We start from the raw sequence: 23,898 nt of genomic DNA on the forward strand, positions 1-23,898 counted from the left end.
GGGCTTTCTCTAGTTGTGGCAAGCGGGGGCCACTCTTCATCACGGTGCGCAGGCCTCACTATCGCAGCCTCTCTTGTTGCGAAGCACAAGCTCCAGACGCGCAGGCTCAGTAATTGTGGCTCACGGGCCTAGTTGCTCCACGGCATGTGGGATCTTCCCAGACCAGGGATCGAACCCGTGTCCCCTGCACTGGCAGGCAGACTCTCAACCACTGCGACACCAGGGAAGCCCCGAGAAGTCAAATCTTGAAGGAAGATCTTGTATATCTTGTGTCAGGATTTGAATTTTGTCTTAAAGACTATGGAGGAATCTTTAAAAGGTTATCGAAAGCACAGAGGTGACAGGGTCAAGTTTGCACTTCATGGTGATTGAAGTTTTTGAGCACATACTGTGTGCCAGGTGCTGTGCTAGGATTTTATATGTTATCTCATTAGTTTTATGTTAACTTAAAGGTAGATATTTTTGCTTTTTCTCAGATGAGGAAACTGAGACTAAGAAGATGAGGTAACTTGACCAAGTTCCTGCAGCAAGAAGTGGTGGAGTAGGGACCTAGTTACCCTTTATTTTTGCAGGGCCATCTGCTTAAACAGGCCATTAGCCTGTTTAATTAGAGTAGGTGTCTTTGATTTTTTGAGGCTGTGGGGTATGCTGGTTAGCTTGGGCTTTGGACCTTCACCCTAAGTCATCAATTTACAGGTAACAGATGAAACTGAGGGGAAGTGAAAGAGCTGCCATTATTGGAGGACTATATCCTGTGAATTACCTACATATATCTATCCAGTAGATAGGAGGGCAAGACCTAGCAGAGGATATTAGTAAAAGTGGATCCAGTTATTTTTAAAAATTGGTTTAAATGATGATGATAGTTTTCAACATATGTGCCTGGTTTAGTTCCTTTGTAGAGGGAGGGAAGTCTTAGCTTTGGTGTTAAGAGTTCTTCAATCGTGTGAAACTAAAAGGCAAAATTAGTGTTTACAAGAGTAGTTTCATGTTCACTATGTATTGCTTGCTATTGCTTCTCATTTTTTGTTTTGTTTTGTTTTTTAAATTTATTTTTTTTTTGGCTGCTTTGGGTCTTCGTTGCTCACGCGGGCTTTTCTCTAGTTGCGGCAAGCAGGGGCTACTCTTTGTTGCGGTGCGTGGGCTTCTCATTCAGTGGCTTCTTTTGTTGTGGAGCACGGGCTCTAGGCACGTGGGCTTTAGTAGTTGTGGCACGCAGGCACAGTAGTTGTGGCTCGCAGGCTCTAGAGCATAGGCTCAGTGGTTGTGGCGCACGGGCTTAGTTGCTCCGTGGCATATGGATCTTCCCGGACCAGGGCTCGAACCCATGTCCTCTGCTTTGGCAGGTGGATTCTTAACCACTGCACCACCAGGGAAGTCCTTGCTTCTCGTTTTTTTTTTTTTTTTTTTTTTTTTTTTTTTTAATTTTTATTTATTTACTTATTTATTTATGGCTGTGTTGGGTCTTCGTTTCTGTGTGAGGGCTCTCTCCAGTTGCGGCAAGTGGGGGCCACTCTTCATCGCGGTGCGCGGGCCTCTCACTATCGCGGCCTCTCTTGTTGCGGAGCACAGGCTCCAGACGCGCAGGCTCAGCAATTGTGGCTCACGGGCCTAGCCGCTCCGCGGCATGCGGGATCCTCCCAGACCAGGGCTCGAACCCGTGTCCCCTGCATTGGCAGGCAGATTCTCAACCACTGCGCCACCAGGGAAGCCCTTTGCTTCTCGTTTTAAATTAAACTTTTATTAGGCAGCAAGGCAGGTATTTTTGGCTTTCCAGTCTCTTCTGTTTTGGGCTTTGGTCAACACATTGTGGGTATCTGAACCTCAGTTTTCAAGAAAAAAAACCCAACTTTGTTCTATTTAATAATTAGTAAAGAGATTTACTTAAATAGAAGTACAGATTAATGGATGTTTAAGTAAGGAAGAATTAAATAATACGGGTAAAATTTTAGATAAGGTCAGGAACCATCAAAACCTTTTTGCTACTTAACCCTGAAGCATTCTTTCAAGATTAAGTAGTCAGTGTGTAATACTCTAATTTCTGGAAGTTGCTTAAAAGAAAAAACACAACACCTCAACTTAATTACTGAAGCCATATGTAGGGAAAATGTTTGTCTTTTAAGAGAAACCAAACATGTTTTTAAAAAATTGGGCACAGAGCATGATATAATCTGTTATGTTTCTACCTTTGGTTTGGCTCTCCAGAAATTAGAGCGTGGTTTTATTGGTTGTGGTAGTTTTCATCAGCCTGGGGATTCTGTCATGAACCTCTTCTCTCCTCCCTTTATTCTTTGGCTCAGAGAGCTAGATGCTACATGAAGAGCATCTAACACAGGGTGTAGTGTGTTTTAGGTGTTTTGTTCCCTTTCTCTTCTACCCTTGTTTGCTTTAAAATTTTACTTTAGTGGTTTTCAATTTTACTTTTATCTTTGTTTTTTGAGCTTTGTAGCCTTTTGGGGAAGTTCACAAAACAAAATGTGGAGTTACTAAGTTTGTGTGGAAATAAAATATATTTTCAAGTATTCTTTAGCATATTGAGGGTATTAGCAAACTTTGGGTTTGAGTCAAAAGTTACTGTTTTAAATTATTTTCATTATTCATAAAATAAGTAGTTATTGTGTGCTATGTATGTGTCAGGTATTACACTAGGCGCTGATATACTGAGAGTAACAAATACTAACAAGTAAACAAGTGATGATAATAGAGTTTAGTAAGGGTTGTAAGGGGCGGGGAGGGTGTGCTATAAAAGAACTTAGGCAGGGCTCTTAACTGGCATGAGATAGAGAAGATTTCCTTGGGTAAGTGAGGTCCTAGTTGAAAGCTGAGACTTGGGTAAGAGTTACTAATAACAGCAAATAGCTACCATGAATTGGTTGTTTACTATCTGTGACGCACCTTTTAGGGGCTTTACATACCTAATCTTATTTAATTCTCAAACCCACCCTAAAAGTTGGAAATTGAATTGTAAAAGGCTAAGCAGCTTGCCAAGATCTCTCAGTTAATAAGTGGTAAAGTTGGGATTTGACTTCAGGTAGTTTTTGCTCCAGAGCCTATGTTCTTAACTACCTCTCCCTAGATAGCCAGGTAAAAGTGGGAGTATTCCAGGTAGGCCTCCCTCTTCATCTTTGGGCATACAGATAGTATGGAAAGCAGCTTGCAGTATTATACCCTTAATAAGGTTTAGAGCATTAATTTGGCCAGGTAGAAAGAAATTTGCATCTGAGTGCCATCTCTTTGTTATGCTGAGGTTGGTCAGAACTGAATAAGATCCTGTCCACATGCTCAAGGAGTTTGCAACGAGCCAGAGGAGGAAGGTCATGGTTTGTGCTTCTTTGTGACTGTAACCATGGTCTCCCCATTGATCATCTTAACAAGAGTTAATGATTGCTTCTTGGAGGATAGATAATTTGAGTTGAGTCTTGAAGGATGAATATAGTTTGGATACGCAGCAATGGGGAATGGGAATTCTAGGTAGAAAGACCCAAGAGAGCAAAAGCATAATGGTGGGAAAAGCTTAGGGAACTGTGGGATACGGGGATTTATTTTGTTTGAAATACTAGGGTGATAAAAGTAAGGAGGTAGGTTGGAACTGGATCCTGGAAACTCCAAATAAACACGTTTAAGCTAGGTTCCTATCAAGAGAGCTTAAACACACGGAATGTTTTCTTTCTGTATTTGAAAATAGGTCACTTCAGTTTTGTTTGATTAGGTCTCCTATGATTCATTTATGTCTTTGTTTAACAGTTCCTACCTAATGTAACAAATTGTGATACAAAAGGTATAAAAAAATTATTCAATTTCATCATTAAAGATAACCACCATTAAGATGATTTACCTTCTATATTTTTACTTATAATAAACTTTTATTTACAAAGAATAGGATTATATTATACATACAGCTTTGAAAGCTGTTTTTCTAATTTAACAGTACAAGGTAGATAATCTTCCACAGCAAATATTTTTAGTGTCTAGATAGTATCTTTCTATGGATGTACTGTTATTTATCTGTTCAGTACTCTATTGATAGACATTTATGTGTGTGTGTTTTCAGCTATTAATTATACCTGTAATCACCCTTTTATACGTTATAAACTTAATTTTAGTTTATTTCCTTCTAAATTTCTTGAAGTGGAATAGATGATAGTTAAAAAGGTATAACTTCTTTAGGGCTTTTGATAACCTTATTGCCAGATATTCCTTCAGAGTGTAGAATGTATGAGAGTTCCTTTTTACCTTAGCCTCTCCAACACTGGTAATATCAATCTTTCAAATATTTTTACTAAACAGAACATATTGAAGAGAAAAGAAATTAGTTGTTTTTCAAACTATATGTTCTTTTATATCTTTTTTTAACCTGTTGTGCACGTCTTTCTATATCTGTTAGCTAAAAATGTTCTATTGTGTGGCTATATCTTGGTTTATTTAGTCTCCTATAAATGGTTTATTTAATTAGTTCCTTATAAATGGACATTAAGGTTGTTTCCAAATATTACTGTTATAAACAAGGCTACTTATTCATCTTTGCACAACTGACCCATTATTTTTCATACTTTATCTTACTAAAAGTGTAATTACAAGGTCAAGAGCAATTCTTTTTTACATTAAATGGTTAACTGAATACTAAGTATTAATATATTTTGATCTAATGGAATGGGTCCAATAAGTTAATGAGTACATTAACTTCTTACTTAAAATTCTGCAAATAGTAACTGAGAGAATATTATATGCCAGGCACTGCTAGATTCTAGAGAATTCAAAGGTGAAAAAAGATGCTGTTCTTATTGTGTCTTACAACCCATTGGTTATAGAATTTGAGTCAATAGCACAGTGACATGAGACTACTTAAGATTGTTTTATGCCTTGCCATAGTGTCTTTAGAATCTTAAAGGAAAACCATATAGTTGTATTTATTTATACTTCACTTATCTTTTTTCGAAACAGGAAAATAGTTCTGCTTGCAGGATGGGCATTGTTATTATTCCTTACATACAAAGTTTCCAAAACAGACCGAGAATATCAAGAATACAATCCTTATGAAGTATTAAATTTGGATCCCGTAAGTAGTATTTTATATAGTCCCTTGAAAATATTCTGGGCCCACAGCCTAAAAGAAATTGAGCTGTGCCTAAAGAAATCAGACTCTGGTCAGTTAAAAAAGATACCTAATCCATTATTATTCTAATGCATATATGTTTTTTAAGCCACAGATGTTGATTGCCATCCTATTAAGGGTTGGTTTATAATTGCTAAAATGTAAAAATATCTGAAGATGAGATGAGAAGTTAGTATATTTTTAAAAGACATTTCTAAGGTTGGTTTAATGCAAAGTTAGAAGCAAGGGGTTTATTTATGTTAGTTGGGTGGGACCCTGTGTTAGTTGACACTAAGGCAGTGTGTTGGTATCTTTGTCATAGAAATTCAGGTTAATCTTGAGTGTACCTGTTAGCTGACTTTCTTGACTGAACTTGAGTGATGGGTCCCAGTAGAAAACTGGTCTTTTAAGTTAATCAGTGGCAAGTTAGAACTGAAATGAATGGTAGAGATCATCTAGCCTTTTTTTCTCATGGAGAAAATGAGGCCTGGAAAATTGTGTTTTGTCTGGGGTCCCATAATTTAGTAACCAAGGTGAATCTAGTGCCCTTTCCATTTTTTCCCCCATACTACTTTTTTTTTACTTCTAGTCTCTCCTCAGTAGATGGCTTGATCCAGAGGTTCATATGATACACAGTAAGGAGTGTGTTTATCTTCTAGTTTTCTGCTTTGTAGAAGAAAAGTTTGCATATCACCTGAGTTTTCTTATTGTGATGATCATGGTCATCAAGAGAGATTTTTTAAGATTACAAGGTTTGGGGGCAATTTAATGCCATAAAAAATCAATGTGAAAAATTTATTCATAGAAATTGAGTCTAATTAGGAAACAACTAAGGTAAACTTATTAAATATTTACTTAATATTAAAATATTGACAAGCAGGTGAAACCAGAAATTCTTCAGATTTTTTCTTAGAAAGGAAGTTAACCTTTGATTTGAGTTTTTTTCAGCCAGACTTAATTTACTGTGATCATTCGTTGATATTTAAATGTCACTATCATTTTATTTTATTTAAATGGCATTATATAGTATCAGTCTCAAATCGTCGGTGCCTAGGGTACTGCGTGGCACATACTAGGTGCTCAATAAAATAAAATATATTGGACAAAATGAATATTTTTATTTAAAAAATATGGAGGTGAAATTTATAGGACAAGGTATATATAGGATGAAAACTTCATTTTCTGTTTCTGCAAATATTGAGTAGTTCAATATTTTAAGTTCAAAGTGGGATGGATTATGTTTTTATAGCATTGTGCTTATTTTTACTAAAACAAAGTCTTTTCTTTTAGGGGGCAACAGTAGCAGAAATTAAGAAACAGTATCGTTTGCTGTCACTTAAGTATCATCCAGATAAAGGAGGTGATGAAGTTATGTTCATGAGGATAGCAAAAGCTTATGCAGCGTAAGTATTATAGGACCCATTACACATTTTTAAGAGTGGTAAAGATAGTTTTCTATTTGAATAAAGTAGTAATAAAATAGTTGTCATACACTTTTATTAAGTGCCTCATATGTTGAGTCTATCATTTATGGAACTACCTGGCAACCATGAAGTGTTAATTTAGCCAAACCTTAATTTTAAGTAACTTACAGTAGTGCTTTTGCCATGTAAGTTGGTTAAATTAATAAGTGATGTGTTAATTGAGCTATTTTCAAAGCATCCTGATTAGAAGAGATACACTTGCCCCTTGTTTTCATTTCTAGGCTTTTTGTTAGGCTAGATCTATTTCTTTTATTTTGGCCTGTAGCTTGTCTCATTTAAACTATAAACTAAAGATGAGTTTAATTTTGGGGAAACAGGATAGGGTATATAAAATTTGAAGTAATTCCTTGAGTATTAATATTACAAGAGTTAAAAAGTTAGCTGGACTCTTCCGGAATCATAGATATATCCCACACAGCTCTGATGTTGAATTAAAGAGTAAACTACAGACAAGATGTTATCTGTTTTTTTGGGGACTCGGTGATGTATATAATTTTGTAAGCTAACTTAAAAAATATAAGTAAATAATAGGATATGCAGATATAATAGCAGGCTGTGAAAGTGGTATGTGAATGACAGAAGTTTGGGAAATATCATCTTATGCATTTTTGTGCTTAATAAAAGTATATTGACCGTGTTTCCTCTCTGTCTAGCCCGCCCCCCCTTTGTGGATTGCTTGTTATCTATGTGAATATGATTCTGTAGTAAAGCAATACTTTCAGGAGCTTCTGAAGTGTACACTACATTTTCTTTTCTACGCAGCAGACGTCCTCCAGATTGCTGTCTTTCAGTTGGTGTCTCCTTTTCCCCTTTTTTCAGTGTGTCTCCTTTAAGCATTTACCCTTGTTGCACAAGTATTGCAGTGCCTTAGTTGCTGTCTTCAGGTAATTTAAGAACTGAAGATTTCCAGAGGAAGTCAGATAGCCTTGGTTTCCCTGTACAATTGTCCACCCCACCCAGAGCTTTAGCTATTGTTTCTTTCAACTTTCTGTCTCCTAATCAGATTCTTTTCCCCAAAATAATTAGTAGTTTTAATTTTAGTGCTTTTGGTACAGTTATTTTTTTCCCCCCTGAGTTTTCAGGTATTGTAACACTTTCAAGTTCATGATTTTGTTCTCAGGTTACTGGAAATCTGACTCTATGATGTATGGTCACTATTCTAAGAAGTACAGAAGAATAATATATGGCCTTTGGTTTTAACTTAGTTACATGTTCAAGATGTAGAATGTTTTGTATGTAAAATGTCTTAAATAGTTGATGGTCTATCAGACAAATGAAGAAGTAAAATGATTATGGGACCCAGAACTTTGAGTTATTGTAACTTGGACAAGTATAACTAGATTAGTTAAAAGGGTGCATTTTACTGAATATAGATTCTGAGTGATTGAAGCTGCTATCTTACATATAACTCTACCAGCCTAAGTTATGTAATTCAATCAACTTGTAGAATGCAGTTATAAAAAACTGCATGATCTACAAAGTTTTTCAGAATTTGCCTTGGTTATTCAGGCTAGTTTCTCTTCCCTTATTCATTCATTATAATAAACAAGCTGGGTCATTCCTATTTCTTCAGACCAGATTGTAACTTAAAGGAAAGGAGGTATGGTTATTTTTGAGGAGTTAGACCAACTATTGATATCTGATTCATTCTTCTGGATATAGTTGGGATTTTGCTTTTGTGTATAAAATCTATGTTTAAACTACTTTATAACAAGTGGGCAGCATGATTTACATCCTTAAAGATATTTTGATTTTTAAAAAGTATGTTTTCATGTGTTCTTACATATGAATATGTAACTTAGCTCTACATAGCCAACTCAGGCCCCTCACATATAATTTAGTGAAAGCATTCTCTGGGTTAGGATTTATAAACTGAGGTCCCTGAAACTGTATACAGAATTTATGTGTGTTTGTAAATGTGCATTTTTTTCCAGGGCAGGAGGGGCATAGGTTTCATTAGATTCCTAATAAGATCTATGATATAACCTCCCACCCCCAAAGTCAAGGGATATAATCATGTTTAGGAAACTTTATACTCATTGAATTTAAAAAAATTATGTTAGCACCATTGGTGTTGTTTAAGCTTGTTATATATAAACTATACTGAAATCACATAGCTTTTAAGTACCTTAAGTCTTAGGAATGGATACTGAAGCACTAATAAGTAGCCAAAAATCAGTTGCTTTCTTACACTGACTTTTAAAAAAATGGATAATTCCTTTGAGTATACAAGATGGTTACACAACAGTTGTACAATTGGTTTAATGAATGAGTTAATGGAATTAACTCATTAATCAGGTGTGTATGCAGGTTGAAAAATCAAGTGCTTCTCTGATGAGAGCTGTGCTTTATTTTGCAAAACCTAAGGGCATTGTATAGAGAACAGAACAGTTCATGGTGCTGCCATCATTAGAAAGTCAGGAGGGGACAGAGATAATTATTTTGGGGAAAAGACTCTGATTTGGAGACAGAAAATTGAAAGAAACAATAGCTAAAGCTCTGGGTGGGGTGGACAATTGTACAGGGAAACAAAGGCAAAAGTTTTTGAAAAACATCCCTCCCTTAGCAGAAAGGAATCTTAGCACCACTCCTTATTAACTTGCAGTCTCTCTAATAATGCCTTTCATTGGCTCCTGTATTTTACTGCGGCCTTAGGTCAAACAGTGTAAGTGGAGTTATAGTTGAATAAGGACTAAAGACATCAAGGTTCTTGTTTTCATAAATGACTAAATTGATAAGTTTAAAAATATTTTCCAGTCATTGAAAAATTTTGCAATTTTATTAAGGTACTTCTGCATTCTCTCTCTCAATTGGAGCTTTGTTGAATAGAAAATGCATTGTATCTTAAGTGCATATGTTCTGGGAAATAGAAATATGGCTAAAATTAGATTTGGACATAAACATAATCTTTTGCCAATTGGTCTGCAAGAATACCTTCCTTATTATGTTATTGGTCATTTTGTGTGTATGTGTCTGCCTTGTCTCCTTAACAGCATTGTAAAGTTTTTGAAGGAATTGAAAATTTCTTTTAATTTTTTTTTTAACATCTATACTGGGACCTGGAATAAAACCACTCTCACCCTGTGCCTTGAGCCATTGCCCAGGTCAGGGGTTATATTTATGTTTAGGTGTTTAAAAATCACTGTCACTTTCATATTGCTTGGGTTAAGAAGCTGTTGCTTTAGCAGGTATTTTCCTAGTCTTGCTTGAAGTTGGCTTAGGAGAAAATTGTGATCTTAGCACAATGCAAATGACCTTTTCCAAAGCAGTGGAATTTTATAGGTGTTATTATTTTTTTCTTTGAGAATGTGGTGCCAGTTTTGGAGCGATTATTATTAGTCATGTATTAAGTTTATATTTAAAAAATAGATATATATCATTATTAAAGTAAAAACATGCCCATTGAAGAAATTTTGGGAAATATCTGAGTGTATAAGATTTTAAAAAGTAACCTATAATCCTCCCTGCCTCCTTAGAAAATGTAGTATCCTTTAAAGTTGCATCTTCTGGCTTGAACTGGCTAAACCTGAGAACCCGTGGGCCAACTAGGAATTTGTATCTGGGCTCAATAGTTAACATTTTCTGTTAATGCTGAATTTCTTATTTTTCTCTCCCCCTTTTCTGATTTCAGAGAGTTCTTTTCTTGATTCTCTGAAATTATCTTTAAGAAGTGAGTTGGTTAGTTAATGGAGTTTGTGTATATGGGTACTTATTTTTCAGATGTGGCTTTCTAATTTTGCACCTTTGTTCCTTTTATGCTAGTTTAACTGATGAAGAGTCCCGGAAAAATTGGGAAGAGTTTGGAAATCCAGATGGGCCTCAAGGTGTGGTAAATGATGATTAAAAAATACTGGGGTTATGATATGTGTACATTATAAAAATGTTAACTAGATCGAAAAGAATGTTTTGATTTTCTTAGTTTGTGAATAGGAAAATTACAACCACAAGGAGTTAAACAAATATGTAAATTGAGTTCCCTTTAATTAATTTTTACTTTATTCTTCTTTCTAGAGATTGGTTTGAAAGATAGAACTTCAATTGATTTCATGAGGAAAGTAGTCACTGTCATTATTCTTCATTTCCAGTTAGTAGTTGATAAAAATTGGATGAAAAAAATCTGTTTTTCTTTACTGACTAAACATTTTCTCATATATTCATAGTGTTTACATAAACTCAGGACATATAAAAGAATTTAAGTGTTCTGGGAAGAAGGAATTCACGTACTTAGAATTTTTTTTTCTTCTGGAAAAATTTAAAGTTTCAAATATAAACCATGTCCATCAACTTTTGTGTAATGGAAACACATAATAAGATAATCTTAAAGCTTTTTTGGAGGGGGTGGGGGAGACAGAATTTGGGGATATAAAGAAATAAAACTGGAAATGGAGACTCTTCAAAAATATTCTTCCTATTTTAGCCACGAGCTTTGGAATTGCCCTGCCAGCTTGGATAGTTGACCAGAAAAATTCAATTTTGGTGAGTACATTTAAATAAGACACTGTAATGTGTTCGATATATCTTGGTAATATAAAGAGAGCTTTACAAAGAAAATACTGGTATGCTGTTTTCAGTTTAACTGTGGATTGTGAAAACTGTTTTTGCATAATGGAGAAAAGAATTGGTTCCTATTATTAGGTTGTTGGTTTGGGGCAGTGTGTTCTAGTGTAGGGTTCCCCCCCCACTGTTTAAGGAATTCCTTACAGTTGTGGTGATTTCTTGTGGAGGTGGTTTCAGATTGGGTCCTACCCTTGGTTTAGGGAACCACTGTTTTTTTATGGTATCTACATTTATCTTAAGTAGTGCTCAAAATTTAAGTTATCTTTTATTCCACATTTACCCAGGCTAAATTAATTTTAATGTGTGCTAACATAATGATATATATTATATATGGTACTTCAGGAGGCAGTAGGTTATCAGACTTCAGTCCGTAATAGAGGCTGCAACTCTTAAAACATCGGGAGTTACCCTAACCTATTGTTCAGGAATTCCCTACTTCTCCTTTCTTGAAAATAATTACCTAGGAGCTATCTTTGAAGCAATAAAAAAAATCCATGTTTTGTTTTGAAAATGGCTATTTAGTGTTATTTTATGGCTATTTATTTACATGTTATTTTCCAGAGTATATAGTTGTTGTATATAAGCATGTTTATTATGCTTAGGGTTATTCAGGGAATACTAGAGAAGAGAAAAGATAGTTAGCTACCAGATTTGGAATCAAGCAGTAGGACAGACATCTAAGACCAACAGATAGAAATTACTTGCAAACAGAACATTATGTGTTCTGTTTGATATTTAGGTAAAGAAACCAGCTTCTACCATTTATTTCCAAGGCACTAACTACTTGCCAAGGTGTGGATATATAATACAGTTGACCCTTGGACAGCAGGGGCTTGAACTGTGTGGGTCCACTTAATACATGGATTTTTTCGATAAATACAGACTACAGTACTGCACAATCCATGGTTGGTTGAATCTGCGGATGCAGAACCACAGGTAATGGGGGGCCAACTCTGAAGTGAGAGGTGGATTTTCCACTGCAAGGAGGTCGGGGAGCCAAGCCCCACATTGTTCAAGGGTCAGCTGAAGTTGGCCCTCCCTTTCGGCATGTTTTGCATCCATGGATAAAGAGGCCCTACTCTTTTATCACCATTTTATATAAAGGACTTGAGCATCCCTGAATTTTGGTATCCTTGGGGGCCTTAAAACCAGTTCCCCATGGTTACCGAGGGATGACTATATATGCTGCAGGTTCCCTACCTGCAAAAGGAAAATAATAATGGTACCTTCCTCTTAGAGTTTGAAAATAAGGATTAAATGAAGTACTGCATGAGGAGTGCTTTTAATAGTGCCTCCCCCATGTAAGCCTCAAAATAAGTGTTCATGGATGTTGTCATAATTTACCTGATGAAGGCCATAATTTTTTCTTTCCTTTTCAATTCAAGGTTTTACTTGTATATGGATTGGCATTCATGGTTATCCTTCCAGTTGTTGTGGTAGGTTCCAGCTCTTTTTATTAACATTTTTTAGGGAAGGGAATTGGTGCGTGCTTTGGAGTCTCTTTATAAGATTGTAATTTGTATTAGAATATAATCCATTAATCCTTGAATTTTAATAATCTTATATTCAGTTATACTTTAAAGGTCTTCTAAAGGTGACATCTCTTTAGTATGTTAAAATGAATCTCCTCCTGATCCAAAAATTACACACAAACGAGATAGTACAGATGTATTTAGAATTTAAAATGAGAATCTTCCGTTACCACCTCCCCCAACTCCATTTCTCTGTCAGAGATAATCACGGCTAAGTTTGCTTCCTTTTCAGATATTTTTCTATGCATTATGTATATATACACATGCACATTTTTTTAAAAAATGTGATCTTACTATATGTATTGTTCTGTGACTTTTTTTGCTTCATATAGGGGTACAACATGTAGAACAACCTCATTTTTTTTTTTTAATTAATTAATTTATTTTTTATTTTTGGCTGTGTTGGGCCTTCGTTTCTGTGCGAGGGCCCCCTCTAGTTGGGGCAAGCGGGGGCCACTCTTCATCGCGGCACGCGGGCCTCTCACTATCGCGGCCTCCCCTGTTGCGGAGCACAGGCTCCAGACGCGCAGGCTTAGCAGCTGTGGCTCACGGGCCCAGCCGCTCCGCGGCATGTGGGATCCTCCCAGACCAGGGCTCGAACCTGTGTCCCCTGCATTGGCAGGCAGACTCTCAACCACTGCGCCACCAGGGAAGCCCCGAACAACCTCATTTTTAAAAACAGTTGCATAGTACCTCAATATGGAGGTACCATAAAGTTTATGATTTTATTGTTTATTACTCTTATGACTGGTGGTGTTCTTACTGATCTTACGGTTCCTATGGGTCCCATAGTGAGGCTAACAATTAACTTGTCTTGCCTTCTTCATAGGATTGTTGTGCGAGAATCCACTTGTGTGGAATAATGTGAATGAAAGTAGTATATCAACTATAAAATTGCTCCTACGCTTATTTGTCAAATATTTGTTGAAGACATGCTATGTGTGAGGAACCAGCTTGTTGCTTATAGCAGTGGGTTGTTTCATTCCTATTTTGTCTTTAAACAATTTCTAGCTGAAACTTAAATGTTTTAATCATATATATGTAATGAGGTAGGTTGGTGTTTAGGCCTCAGGCAGCATAAATATTTACCAAATAAATCATTTGAAATATGTAACAAAGGCATTTTTTCTAAAGAGCAGATCTTTTTATTGGTTTATGAACATTTAGAAAATTTGACCATTCTGCATCAAAGTTAACATTTATCATGGTTTTTATGCTTTATTTCTGGTTTAATTTTGTGTTTTAGGGCTCTTGGTGGTATCGCTCAATACGCTATAGTGGAGACCAGATTCTAATACGCACAACACAGATTTATACATACTTTGTTTATAAAACCCGAAATATGGATATGAAACGTAAGTAAATTTAAGTAACTGTAACATTAGATTATTTTCTGAGTCATTTATGTAGAGTTGCTATATATTCAACTGGAGAAATTCCATTTAATAGTTTTAGGGATATTCAGTTCATTATAGCTAAAGCTGGAGGAAAATGCTAACACCCTTTATCATATGTCTTAATCTGTAGTTCTCTTATTCCCGTTTTACTCAGCTATATGTATATATCAATACATATTTTTTTCCCTCCAGAAATTTTATAGTAAAACTTCTTGTGGGCTAATTTTGTAATAATAATACCAGCTAACATTTCTTGAGTATTTGTCGTTGCCAGGCATTGCTAGCCACTATGCATGTATTAACTCATTTAATCTTTGTATGCCCCCATAAATAAGTGCTGTTTTTAAGCACATTTTATAGATGAAGAAACTGAGCCCAAGGATATACAGTAAGTGACAGAGCTAGGATGGAACTCAGGTAATGTGGTTCCCAAGCCCTAAACCAGTACATTATACTGTGTTAATCCATGTAAAGTATGTAGAGGTCTTGGGTGTGTTAAAAGAAAACTGCCAGAATATTTCATTCCTAGAGTCTTATTTCAAAATTTATTATGAAAAACAAAAAGTACCATCCTAAATAACTTTCTTTGATCCCATAAAGCTAACATTATAAATTTTATCCCTGGAATATATAGTGTTGCCTTTCAGAATCACTGCTCTGTGGAAATCATACACATTTCCCTTCCCTTCCCTTCCTTAAAAAAAAAAAAAAAAAGTAAGTTTTAAATTGTGCCTCACTGGAGGATGTATTTTTTTTTTTTTTTTCAAACATCTTTATTGAAGTATAATTGCCTTACAATAGTGTGTTAGCATCTGCTTTATAACAAAGTGAATCTGTTATACATATACAATATGTTCCCATTTCTCTTCCCTCCTGCATCTCCCTCCCTCCCACCCTCCCCATCCCACCCCTCTAGGTGGTCACAAAGCACCGAGCTGATCTCCCTGTGCTATGCGGCTGCTTCCCACTAGCTATCTATTTTACATTTGGTAGTGTATATATGTCCATGACACTCTCTTACCCTGTCACATCTCACCCCACCCCCTCCCCATATCCTCAAGTCCATTCTCTAGTAGGTCTGTGTCTTTATTCCCGTCTTGCCACTAGGTTCTTCATGGCCTTTTTTTTTTTTTTTTTTTCCCTTAGATTCCATATATATGTGTTAGCATACTGTATTTGTTTTTCTCTTTCTGACTTACTTCACTCTGTATGACAGACTCTAACTCCATCCACCTGATTACAAATACCTCCATTTCATTTCTTTTTATGGCTGAGTAATATTCCATTGTATATATGTGCCACATCTTCTTTATCCATTCATCTGTCGATGGACATTTAGGTTGCTTCCATGTCCTGGCTATTGTAAATAGAGCTGCAATGAACATTTTGGTACATGACTCTTTTTGACCTATGGTTTTCTCAGGGTATATGCCCAGTAGTGGGATTGCTGGGTCGTATGGTAGTTCTATTTGTAGTTTTTTAAGGAACCTCCATACTGTTCTCCATAGTGGCTGTATCAATTTACATTCCCACCAACAGTGCAAGAGTGTTCCCTTTCCTCCACACCCTCTCCAGCATTTATTGTTTCTAGATTTTTTGATGATGGCCATTCTGACCGGTGTGAGATGATATCTCATTGTAGTTTTGATTTGCATTTCTCTAATGATTAATGATGTTGAGCATTCTTTCATGTGTCTGTAGGCCATCTGTATATCTTCTTTGGAGAAATGTCTATTTAGATCTTCTGCCCATTTTTGGATTGGGTTGTTCGTTTTTTTGTTATTGAGCTGCATGAGCTGCTTGTAAATCTTGGAGATTAATCCTTTGTCAGTTGCTTCATTTGCAAATATTTTCTCCCATTCTGAGGGTTGTCTTTTGGTCTTGTTTATGGTTTCCTTTGCTGTGCAAAAGCTTTTCAGTTTCATTAGGTCCCATTTGTTTATTTGTGTTCTTATTTCCATTTCTCTGGGAGCTGGGTCAAAAAGAATCTTGCTGTGATGTATGTCATAGAGTGTTCTGCCTATGTTTTCCTCTAAGAGTTTGATAGTGTCTGCCCTTACACTTAGGTCTTTAATCCATTTTGAGTTTATTTTTGTGCATGGTGTCAGGGAGTGTTCTAATTTCATACTTTTACATGTTCCTGTCCAATTTTCCCAGCACCACTTATTGAAGAGGCTGTCTTTTCTCCACTGTATATGCTTGCCTCCTTTATCAAAGATAAGTTGACCATATGTGTGTGGGTTTATCTCTGGGCTTTCTATCCTGTTCCATTGATCTATATTTCTGTTTTTGTGCCAATACCAAACTGTCTTGATTACTGAAGCTTTGTAATATAGTCTGAAGTCAGGGAGCCTGATTCCCCCAGCTCCATTTTTCGTTCTCAAGATTGCTTTGGCTATTCGGGGTCTTTTGTGTTTCCATACAAATTGTGAAATTTTTTGTTCTAGTTCTGTGAAAAATGCCAGTGGTAGTTTGATAGGGATTGCATTGAATCTGTAGATTGCTTTGGGTAGTAGAGACATTTTCACAATGTTGATTCTTCCAATCCAGGAACATGGTATATCTCTCCATCTATTTGTATCATCTTTAATTTCTTTCATCAGTGTCTTATAATTTTCTGCATACAGGTCTTTTGTCTCCTTAGGTAGGTTTATTCCTAGATATTTTATTCTTTTTGTTGCAATGGTAAATGGGAGTGTTTTCTTAATTTCACTTTCAGATTTTTCGTCATTAGTGTATAGAAATGCAAGAGATTTCTGTGCATTAATTTTGTATCCTGCTACTTTACCAAATTCATTGATTAGCTCTAGGAGTTTTCTGGTAGCATCTTTAGGATTCTCTATGTATAGTATCATGTCATCTGCAAATAGTGACAGCTTTACTTCTTCTTTTCCGATTTGGATTCCTTTTATTTCTTTGTCTTCTCTGATTGCTGTGGCTAGGACTTCCAGAACTATGTTGAATAATAGTGGTGAGAGTGGGCAGCCTTGTCTTGTTCCTGATCTTAGTGGAAATGGTTTCAGTTTTTCACCATTGAGGACAATGTTGGCTGTGGGTTTGTCATATATGGCCTTTATTATGTTGAGGAAAGTTCCCTCTATGCCTACTTTCTGCAGGGCTTTTATCATAAATGGGTGTTGAATTTTGTCAAAAGCTTTCTCTGCATCTATTGAGATGATCATATGGTTTTTCTCCTTCAATTTGTTAATATGGTGTATCACATTGATTGATTTGCGTATATTGAAGAATCCTTGCATTCCTGGGATAAACCCCACTTGATCATGGTGTATGATCCTTTTAATGTGCTGTTGGATTCTGTTTGCTAGTATTTTGTTGAGGATTTTTGCATCTTTGTTCATCAGTGATATTGGCCTGTAGTTTTCTTTCTTTGTGACATCTTTGTCTGGTTTTGGTATCAGGGTGATGGTGGCCTCGTAGAATGAGTTGGGGAGTGTTCCTCCCTCTGCAATATTTTGGAAGAGTTTGAGAAGGATAGGTGTTAGCTCTTCTCTAAATGTTTGATAGAATTCGCCTGTGAAGCCATCTGGTCCTGGGCTTTTGTTTGTTGGAAGGTTTTTAATCACAGTTTCAATTTCAGTGCTTGTGATTGGTCTGTTCATATTTTCTATTTCTTCCTGGTTCAGTCTCGGCAGTTTGTGCATTTCTAAGAATCTGTCCATTTCTTCCAGATTGTCCATTTTATTGGCATAGAGTTGCTTGTAGTAATCTCTCATGATCTTTTGTATTTCTGCAGTGTCAGTGGTTACTTCTCCTTTTTCATTTCTAATTCTATTGATCTGAGTCTTCTCCCTTTTTCTCTTGATGAGTCTGGCTAATGGTTTATCAATTTTGTTTATCTTCTCAAAGAACCAGCTTTTAGTTTCATTGATTTTTGCTATTGTTTCCTTCATTTCTTTTTCATTTATTTCTGACCTGATCTTTATAATTTCTTTCCTTCTGCTGGCTTTGGGGTTTTTTTGTTCTTCTTTCTCTAATTGCTTTAGGTGCAAGGTTAGGTTGTTTCTTCGAGATGATGCCTGTTTCTTGAGGTAGGCTTGTATTGCTATAAACTTCCCTCTTAGCACTGCTTTTGCTGTGTCCCATAGGTTTTGGGTCGTCGTGTCTCCATTGTCATTTGTTTCTAGGTATTTTTTGATTTCCCCTTTGATTTCTTCAGTAATCACTTCGTTATTAAGTAATGTATTGTGTAGCCTCCATGTGTTTGTATTTTTTACAGATCTTTTCCTGTAATTGATATCTAGTCTCATAGCGTTGTGGTCGGAAAAGATACTTGATACGATTTCAATTTTCTTAAATTTACCAAGGCTTGATTTGTGACCCAAGATATGATCTATCCTGGAGAATGTTCCATGAGCTCTTGAGAAAAATGTGTATTCTGTTGTTTTTGGATGGAATGTCCTATAAATATCAATTAAGTCCATATTGTTTAATGTATCATTTAAAGCTTGTGTTTCCTTATTTATTTTCATTTTGGATGATCTGTCCATTGGTGAAAGTGGGGTGTTAAAGTCCCCTACTATGATTGTGTTGCTGTCAATTTCCCCTTTCATGGCTGTTAGTATTTGCCTTATGTATTGAGGTGCTCCTATGTTGGGTGCATAAATATTTACAATTGTTATACCTTCCTCTTGGATCGATCCCTTGATTATTATATAGTGTCCTTCTTTGTCTCTTGTAATAGTCTTTATTTTAAAGTCTATTTTGTCTGATATGAGAATTGCTACTCCAGCTTTCTTTTGATTTCCATTTGCATGGAATATCTTTTTCCATCCCCTCACTTTCAGTCTGTATGTGTCCCTAGGTCTGAAGTGGGTCTCTTGTAGACAGCATATGTATGGGTCTTGTTTTTGTATCCATTCAGCCAGCCTGTGTCTTTTGGTGGGAGCATTTAATCCATTTACATTCAAGGTAATTATCGATATGTATGTTCCTATTCCCATTTTCTTAAATGTATTGGGTTTGTTATTGTAGGTGTTTTCCTTCTCTTGTGTTTCTTGCCTAGAGAATTTCCTTTAGCATTTGTTGTAAAGCTGGTTTGGTGGTGCTGAACTCTCTCAGCTTTTGCTTGTCTGTAAAGGTTTTAATTTCTCCATCGAATCTGAATGAGATCCTTGCTGGGTAGAGTAATCTTGGTTGTAGGTTTTTCTCCTTCATGACTTTAAGTATATCCTGCCACTCCCTTCTGGCTTGCAGAGTTTCTGCTGAGAGATCAGATGTTAACCTTATGGGGATTCCCTTGTGTGTTATTTGTTTTTTTTCCCTTGCTGCCTTTAATATGTTTTCCTTATATTTAATTTTTGACAGTTTGATTAATATGTGTCTTGGCGTGTTCCTCCTTGGGTTTATCCTGTATGGGACTCTCTGTGCTTCCAGGACTTGATTAACTATTTCCTTTCCCATATTAGGGAAGTTTTCAACTATAATCTCTTCAAAAATTTTCTCAGTCCCTTTCTTTTTCTCTTCTTCTTCTGGTACCCCTATAATTCGAATGTTGGCACGTTTAATGTTGTCCCAGAGGTCCCTGAGACTGTCCTCAGTTCTTTTCATTCTTTTTTCTTTATCCTGCTCTGTAGTAGTTATTTCCACCATTTTATCTTCCAGGTCACTTATCCTTTCTTCTGCCTCAGTTATTCTACTATTGATCCCATCTAGAGTATTTTTAATTTCATTTATTGTGTTTTTCATCATTGCTTGGTTCCTCTTTAGTTCTTCTACATCCTTGTTAAATGTTTCTTGCATTTTGTCTATTCTGTTTCCAAGATTTTGGATCATCCTTACTATCATTATTCTGAATTCTTTTTCAGGTAGACTACCTATTTCCTCTTCATTTGTTAAGTCCAGTGTGTTTTGAGCCTGCTCCTTCATCTGCTGTGTGTTTTTCTGTCGTCTCATTTTGCCTATCTTACTGTGTTTGGGGTCTCCTTTTCACAGGCTGCAGGTTCGTAGTTCCCGTTGTTTTTGGTATCTGTCCCCAGCGGCTAAGGTTGGTTCAGTGGGTTGTGTAGGCTTCCTGGTGGAGGGAACTAGTGCCTGAGTTCTGGTGGATGAGGCTAGATCTTGTCTTTCTGGTGGGCACGTCCACGTCTGGTGGTGTATTTTGGGGTGTCTGTGGCCTTATTATGATTTTAGGCAGCCTCTCTGCTAATGGATGGGGTTGTGTTCCTGTCTAGCTAGTTGTTTGGCATAGGATGTCCAGCACTGTAGCTTGCTGGTCGTCGAGTGAAGCTGGGTCTTGATGTTGAGATGGAGATCTCTGGGAGATTTTTGCCGTTTGGTATTACGTGGAGCTGGGAGGTCTCTTGTGGACCAGTGTTCTGAAGTTGGCTCTCCCACCTCAGAGGCACGGCCCTGATGCCTGGCTGGAGCACCAAGAGCCTTTCGTCCACACGGCTCAGAGTAAAAGGGAGAAAAAATAGAAAGAAAGAAAGAAAGAGGCTATAATATAGTGAAGTAAAATAAAGCTATTGTAAAGCAAAGCTATACAGACAAAATCTCACCCAGAAGCATATACATATACACTCACAAAAAAAAGGAAAAGGGGAAAAATTAATATCTCCTGCTCCCAGAGTCCACCTCCTGAATTTGGGCTGATTCGTTGTCTGTTCAGGTGTTCAGCAGATGCAGGCACATCAAGTTGATTGTGGAGCTTTAATCCGCTGCTTCTGAGGCTGCTGGGAGAGATTTCCCCTTCTCTTCCCTGTTCGCACAGCTCCTGGGGTTCAGCTTTGGATTTGGACCCGCCTCTGCGTGTAGGTCGCCTGAGGGCGTCTGTTCCCCGCCCAGACAGGACGGGGTTAAAGGAGCAGCTGCTTCGGGGGCTCTGGCTCACTCAGGCGGGGGGAGGGAGCGGTACGGAGGAGGCGGGGCGAGCCTGCGGCGGCCGAGGCCGGCGTGACGTTGCACCAGCCTGAGGCGCGCAGTGCGTTCTCCCAGGGATGTTGTCCCCGGATCCCGGGACCCTGGCAGTGGCGGGCTGCACAGGCTCCCGGGAGGGGAGGTGTGGAGAGTGACCTGTGCTCACACACAGGCTTTTTGGAGGCGGCAGCAGCAGCCCCAGCGTCTCACGCCCGTCTCTGGGGTCCGCGCTGATCGCCGTGGCTTGCGCCCTTCTCTGGAGTTCGTTTAGGCGGCGCTCTGAATCCCCTCTCCTTGCGCGCAGCGAAACAAAGAGGCAAGAAAAAGTCTCTTGCCTCTTCGGCAGCTGCAGACCTTTTCCCGGTCTCCCTCCCGGCTAGCTGTGGTGCGCCAACCCCTTCAGGCTGTGTTCACGCCGCCAGCCCCAGTCCTCTCCCTGCGATCCGACCGCAGCCCAAGCCTCAGCTCCCAGCCCTGCCCGCCCCGGCGGGGGAGCAGACAAGCCTCTCGGGCTGGTGAGCGCCGCTCGGCGCCGAGCCTCTGTGCGGGAGTCTCTCCGATTTTCCCTCTGCGCCCCTGTTGCTGTGGGATCCGCGCTGATAGCCGCGGCTCGCGCCCTTCTCTGGAGTTCGTTTAGGCGGCGCTCTGAATCCCCTCTCCTTGCCCGCCGCGAAACAAAGAGGCAAGAAAAAGTCTCTTGCCTCTTCGGCAGCTGCAGACTTTTTCCCCGGACTCTCTCCCGGCTAGCTGTGGTGCGCTAACCACTTCAGGCTGTGTTCACGCTGCCAGCCCCAGTCCTCTCCCTGCGATCCGACCGAAGCCCGAGCCTCAGCTCCCAGCCCCGCCCGCCCCGGCGGCTAAGCAGACAAGCCTCTCGGGCTGGTGAGTGCTGCTCGGCGCCGAGCCTCTGTGCGGGAACCTCTCCGCTTTGCCCTCCGCACCTCTGTGGCTGCGCTCTCCTCCGTGGCTCTGAAGGTTCCCCCCTCCGCCCCCTGCAGTCTCCGCCCGCGAAGGGGCTCCTAGTGCGTGGAAACCTTTCCTCCTTCACGGCTCCCTCCCACTGGTGCAGGTGCCGTCCCTATTCTTTTGTCTCTGTTATTTCTTTTTTCTTTTGCCCTACCCAAGTACGGGGGGAGTTTCTTGCCTTTTTGGAGGTCGGATGTTTTCTGCCAGCGTTCAGTGGGTGTACTGTAGGAGCAGTTCCACGTGTAGGTGTATTTCTACTGTATCTGTGGGAAGGAATGTGATCTCCGCGTCTTACTCTTCCGCCATCTTCTCTATCATCCTGGAGGATGTATTTTTGTTCCAAAACCTGAGTGGACTTTTTCGTATTTCATATTTGCCAATTTTTTAAAAAATTAATTAATTAATTAATTTATTTTTGGCTGTGTTGGGTCTTCGTTTCTGTGCGGGGGCTTTCTCTAGTTGTGGCAAGCGGGGGCCACTCTTCATCGCGGTGTGCGGGCCTCTCACTGTCGCGGCCTCTCTTGTTGCGGAGCACAGGCTCCAGACGCGCAGGCTCAGTAGTTGTGGCTCACGGGCCTAGTTGCTCCGTGGCATGTGGGATCTTCCCAGACCAGGGATCGAACCCGTGTCCCCTGCATTGGCAGGCAGATTCTCAACCACTGCGCCACCAGGGAAGCCCCATATTTGCCAATTTTACTAACTTTCTTGGTAGTGAGAAAGAGATTCCTCAGGATCATATGACTGTGTGAGCTGATCTTGTGTTTCTGAAGAATGAACTGATCTTATATTCCTGAAGAATGAGCAGATCTTTTATTTCTGAGGAATGAGTGAATGTTACCTTCCCTTATGTACATGTATGGCTCTTCCTTACTCTGGGTCGAAATATTAATATATAAACATTCTCCCTTATGAAACTGTTTCATGTTTGTAACCTGTTTTAATGTGTTTTTTGGATCAGTGATCTTGATTTCTATTTCATTTCTGAGGATGGTACTTGGCCTTAACAATTAATTCTATCAGAAAAGCTTTGTTTAGTTGGTGGGTTTGGTTATATATCCTTGGTTTTTAGCATTGGCACCATTTATATAACTGTCTTAGTTGTTTTCATTCAAACATTTGAGGGTAGTAATAGTAATAGCTCACACACATTACTATGCTGACTGTGTGTCAGGCACATATAAAGAAACCGAGGCCCACAGAGAGGTGAAGAATATTGTTCTAGGTCATTCAGCTACGCACTTAACCTCTGTACCGTCCTGCTTTTTGTGAGGATGTTGCATGTATTTTCTGCTGTAAGGTAAGATTGATGACTATAGTGCCAGTCATTAAAGAACTTGTATAGGCCAACGAGAGTAATGCTAATATATGTGACCTCACATCATGTGTATTTCAAGGAACACTATTCCCACAAAACCCTCCAGGGTTCCATAATAAAAATTTCTGCAAATTACAGTATATTTTAGTTTACTCAAGGCTCTGAGGAGTCATGAAGTGAAGAAACCTGAAACTCTTTTTTTTTTTTAATACTAGGTGTGCTTTATTTATTTATTTATTTATTTATGGCTGTGTTGGATCTTCGTTTCTGTGCGAGGGCTTTCTCTAGTTGTGGCAAGCGGGGGCCACTCTTCATCGTGGTGCACGGGCCTCTCACTATCGCGGCCTTTCTTGTTGTGGAGCACAGGCTCCAGACTCGCAGGCTCAGTAATTGTGGCTCATGGGCCCATTTGCTCCGCGGCATGTGGGATCTTCCCAGACCAGGGCTCGAACCTGTGTCCCCTGCATTGGCAGGCAGATTCTCAACCACTGTGCCACCAGGGAAGCCCTGAAACTCTTTTTAACTCTTATTTCTCAGCTTTATTTAGCCATGGAGTTCCCCCCCGCCCTTTTTTTTTTTTACAAAGCAGTTAGTAACATCACATAGAATACTTCCTGCTATAAATTTCTGTGGAACACATGCTTAGGTCTAGAAACCGATGCTATTTGTAGTGATTTTA

At 38.6% G+C, this 23,898-nt stretch overlaps 1 protein-coding gene across 1 annotated transcript in view; it reads left to right on the top strand.

Moving 5' to 3' along the window:
* The window catches only part of SEC63 (SEC63 homolog, protein translocation regulator), an 82,271-nt gene that overhangs the window by 21,968 nt on the left and 36,405 nt on the right, over nt 1–23,898 (top strand). Inside the window, exons 3-8 of the mRNA XM_057527935.1 lie at nt 4,942–5,056; nt 6,383–6,495; nt 10,339–10,400; nt 10,994–11,052; nt 12,519–12,569; nt 13,912–14,020. Of these exons, the coding sequence (XP_057383918.1) occupies nt 4,942–5,056; nt 6,383–6,495; nt 10,339–10,400; nt 10,994–11,052; nt 12,519–12,569; nt 13,912–14,020 (509 nt within the window). The remainder of the gene's footprint in view (nt 1–4,941; nt 5,057–6,382; nt 6,496–10,338; nt 10,401–10,993; nt 11,053–12,518; nt 12,570–13,911; nt 14,021–23,898) is intronic.

Source organism: Balaenoptera acutorostrata, chromosome 14, assembly GCF_949987535.1.
Source record: "Balaenoptera acutorostrata chromosome 14, mBalAcu1.1, whole genome shotgun sequence".
Taxonomy (NCBI): Eukaryota; Metazoa; Chordata; class Mammalia; order Artiodactyla; family Balaenopteridae; genus Balaenoptera; species Balaenoptera acutorostrata.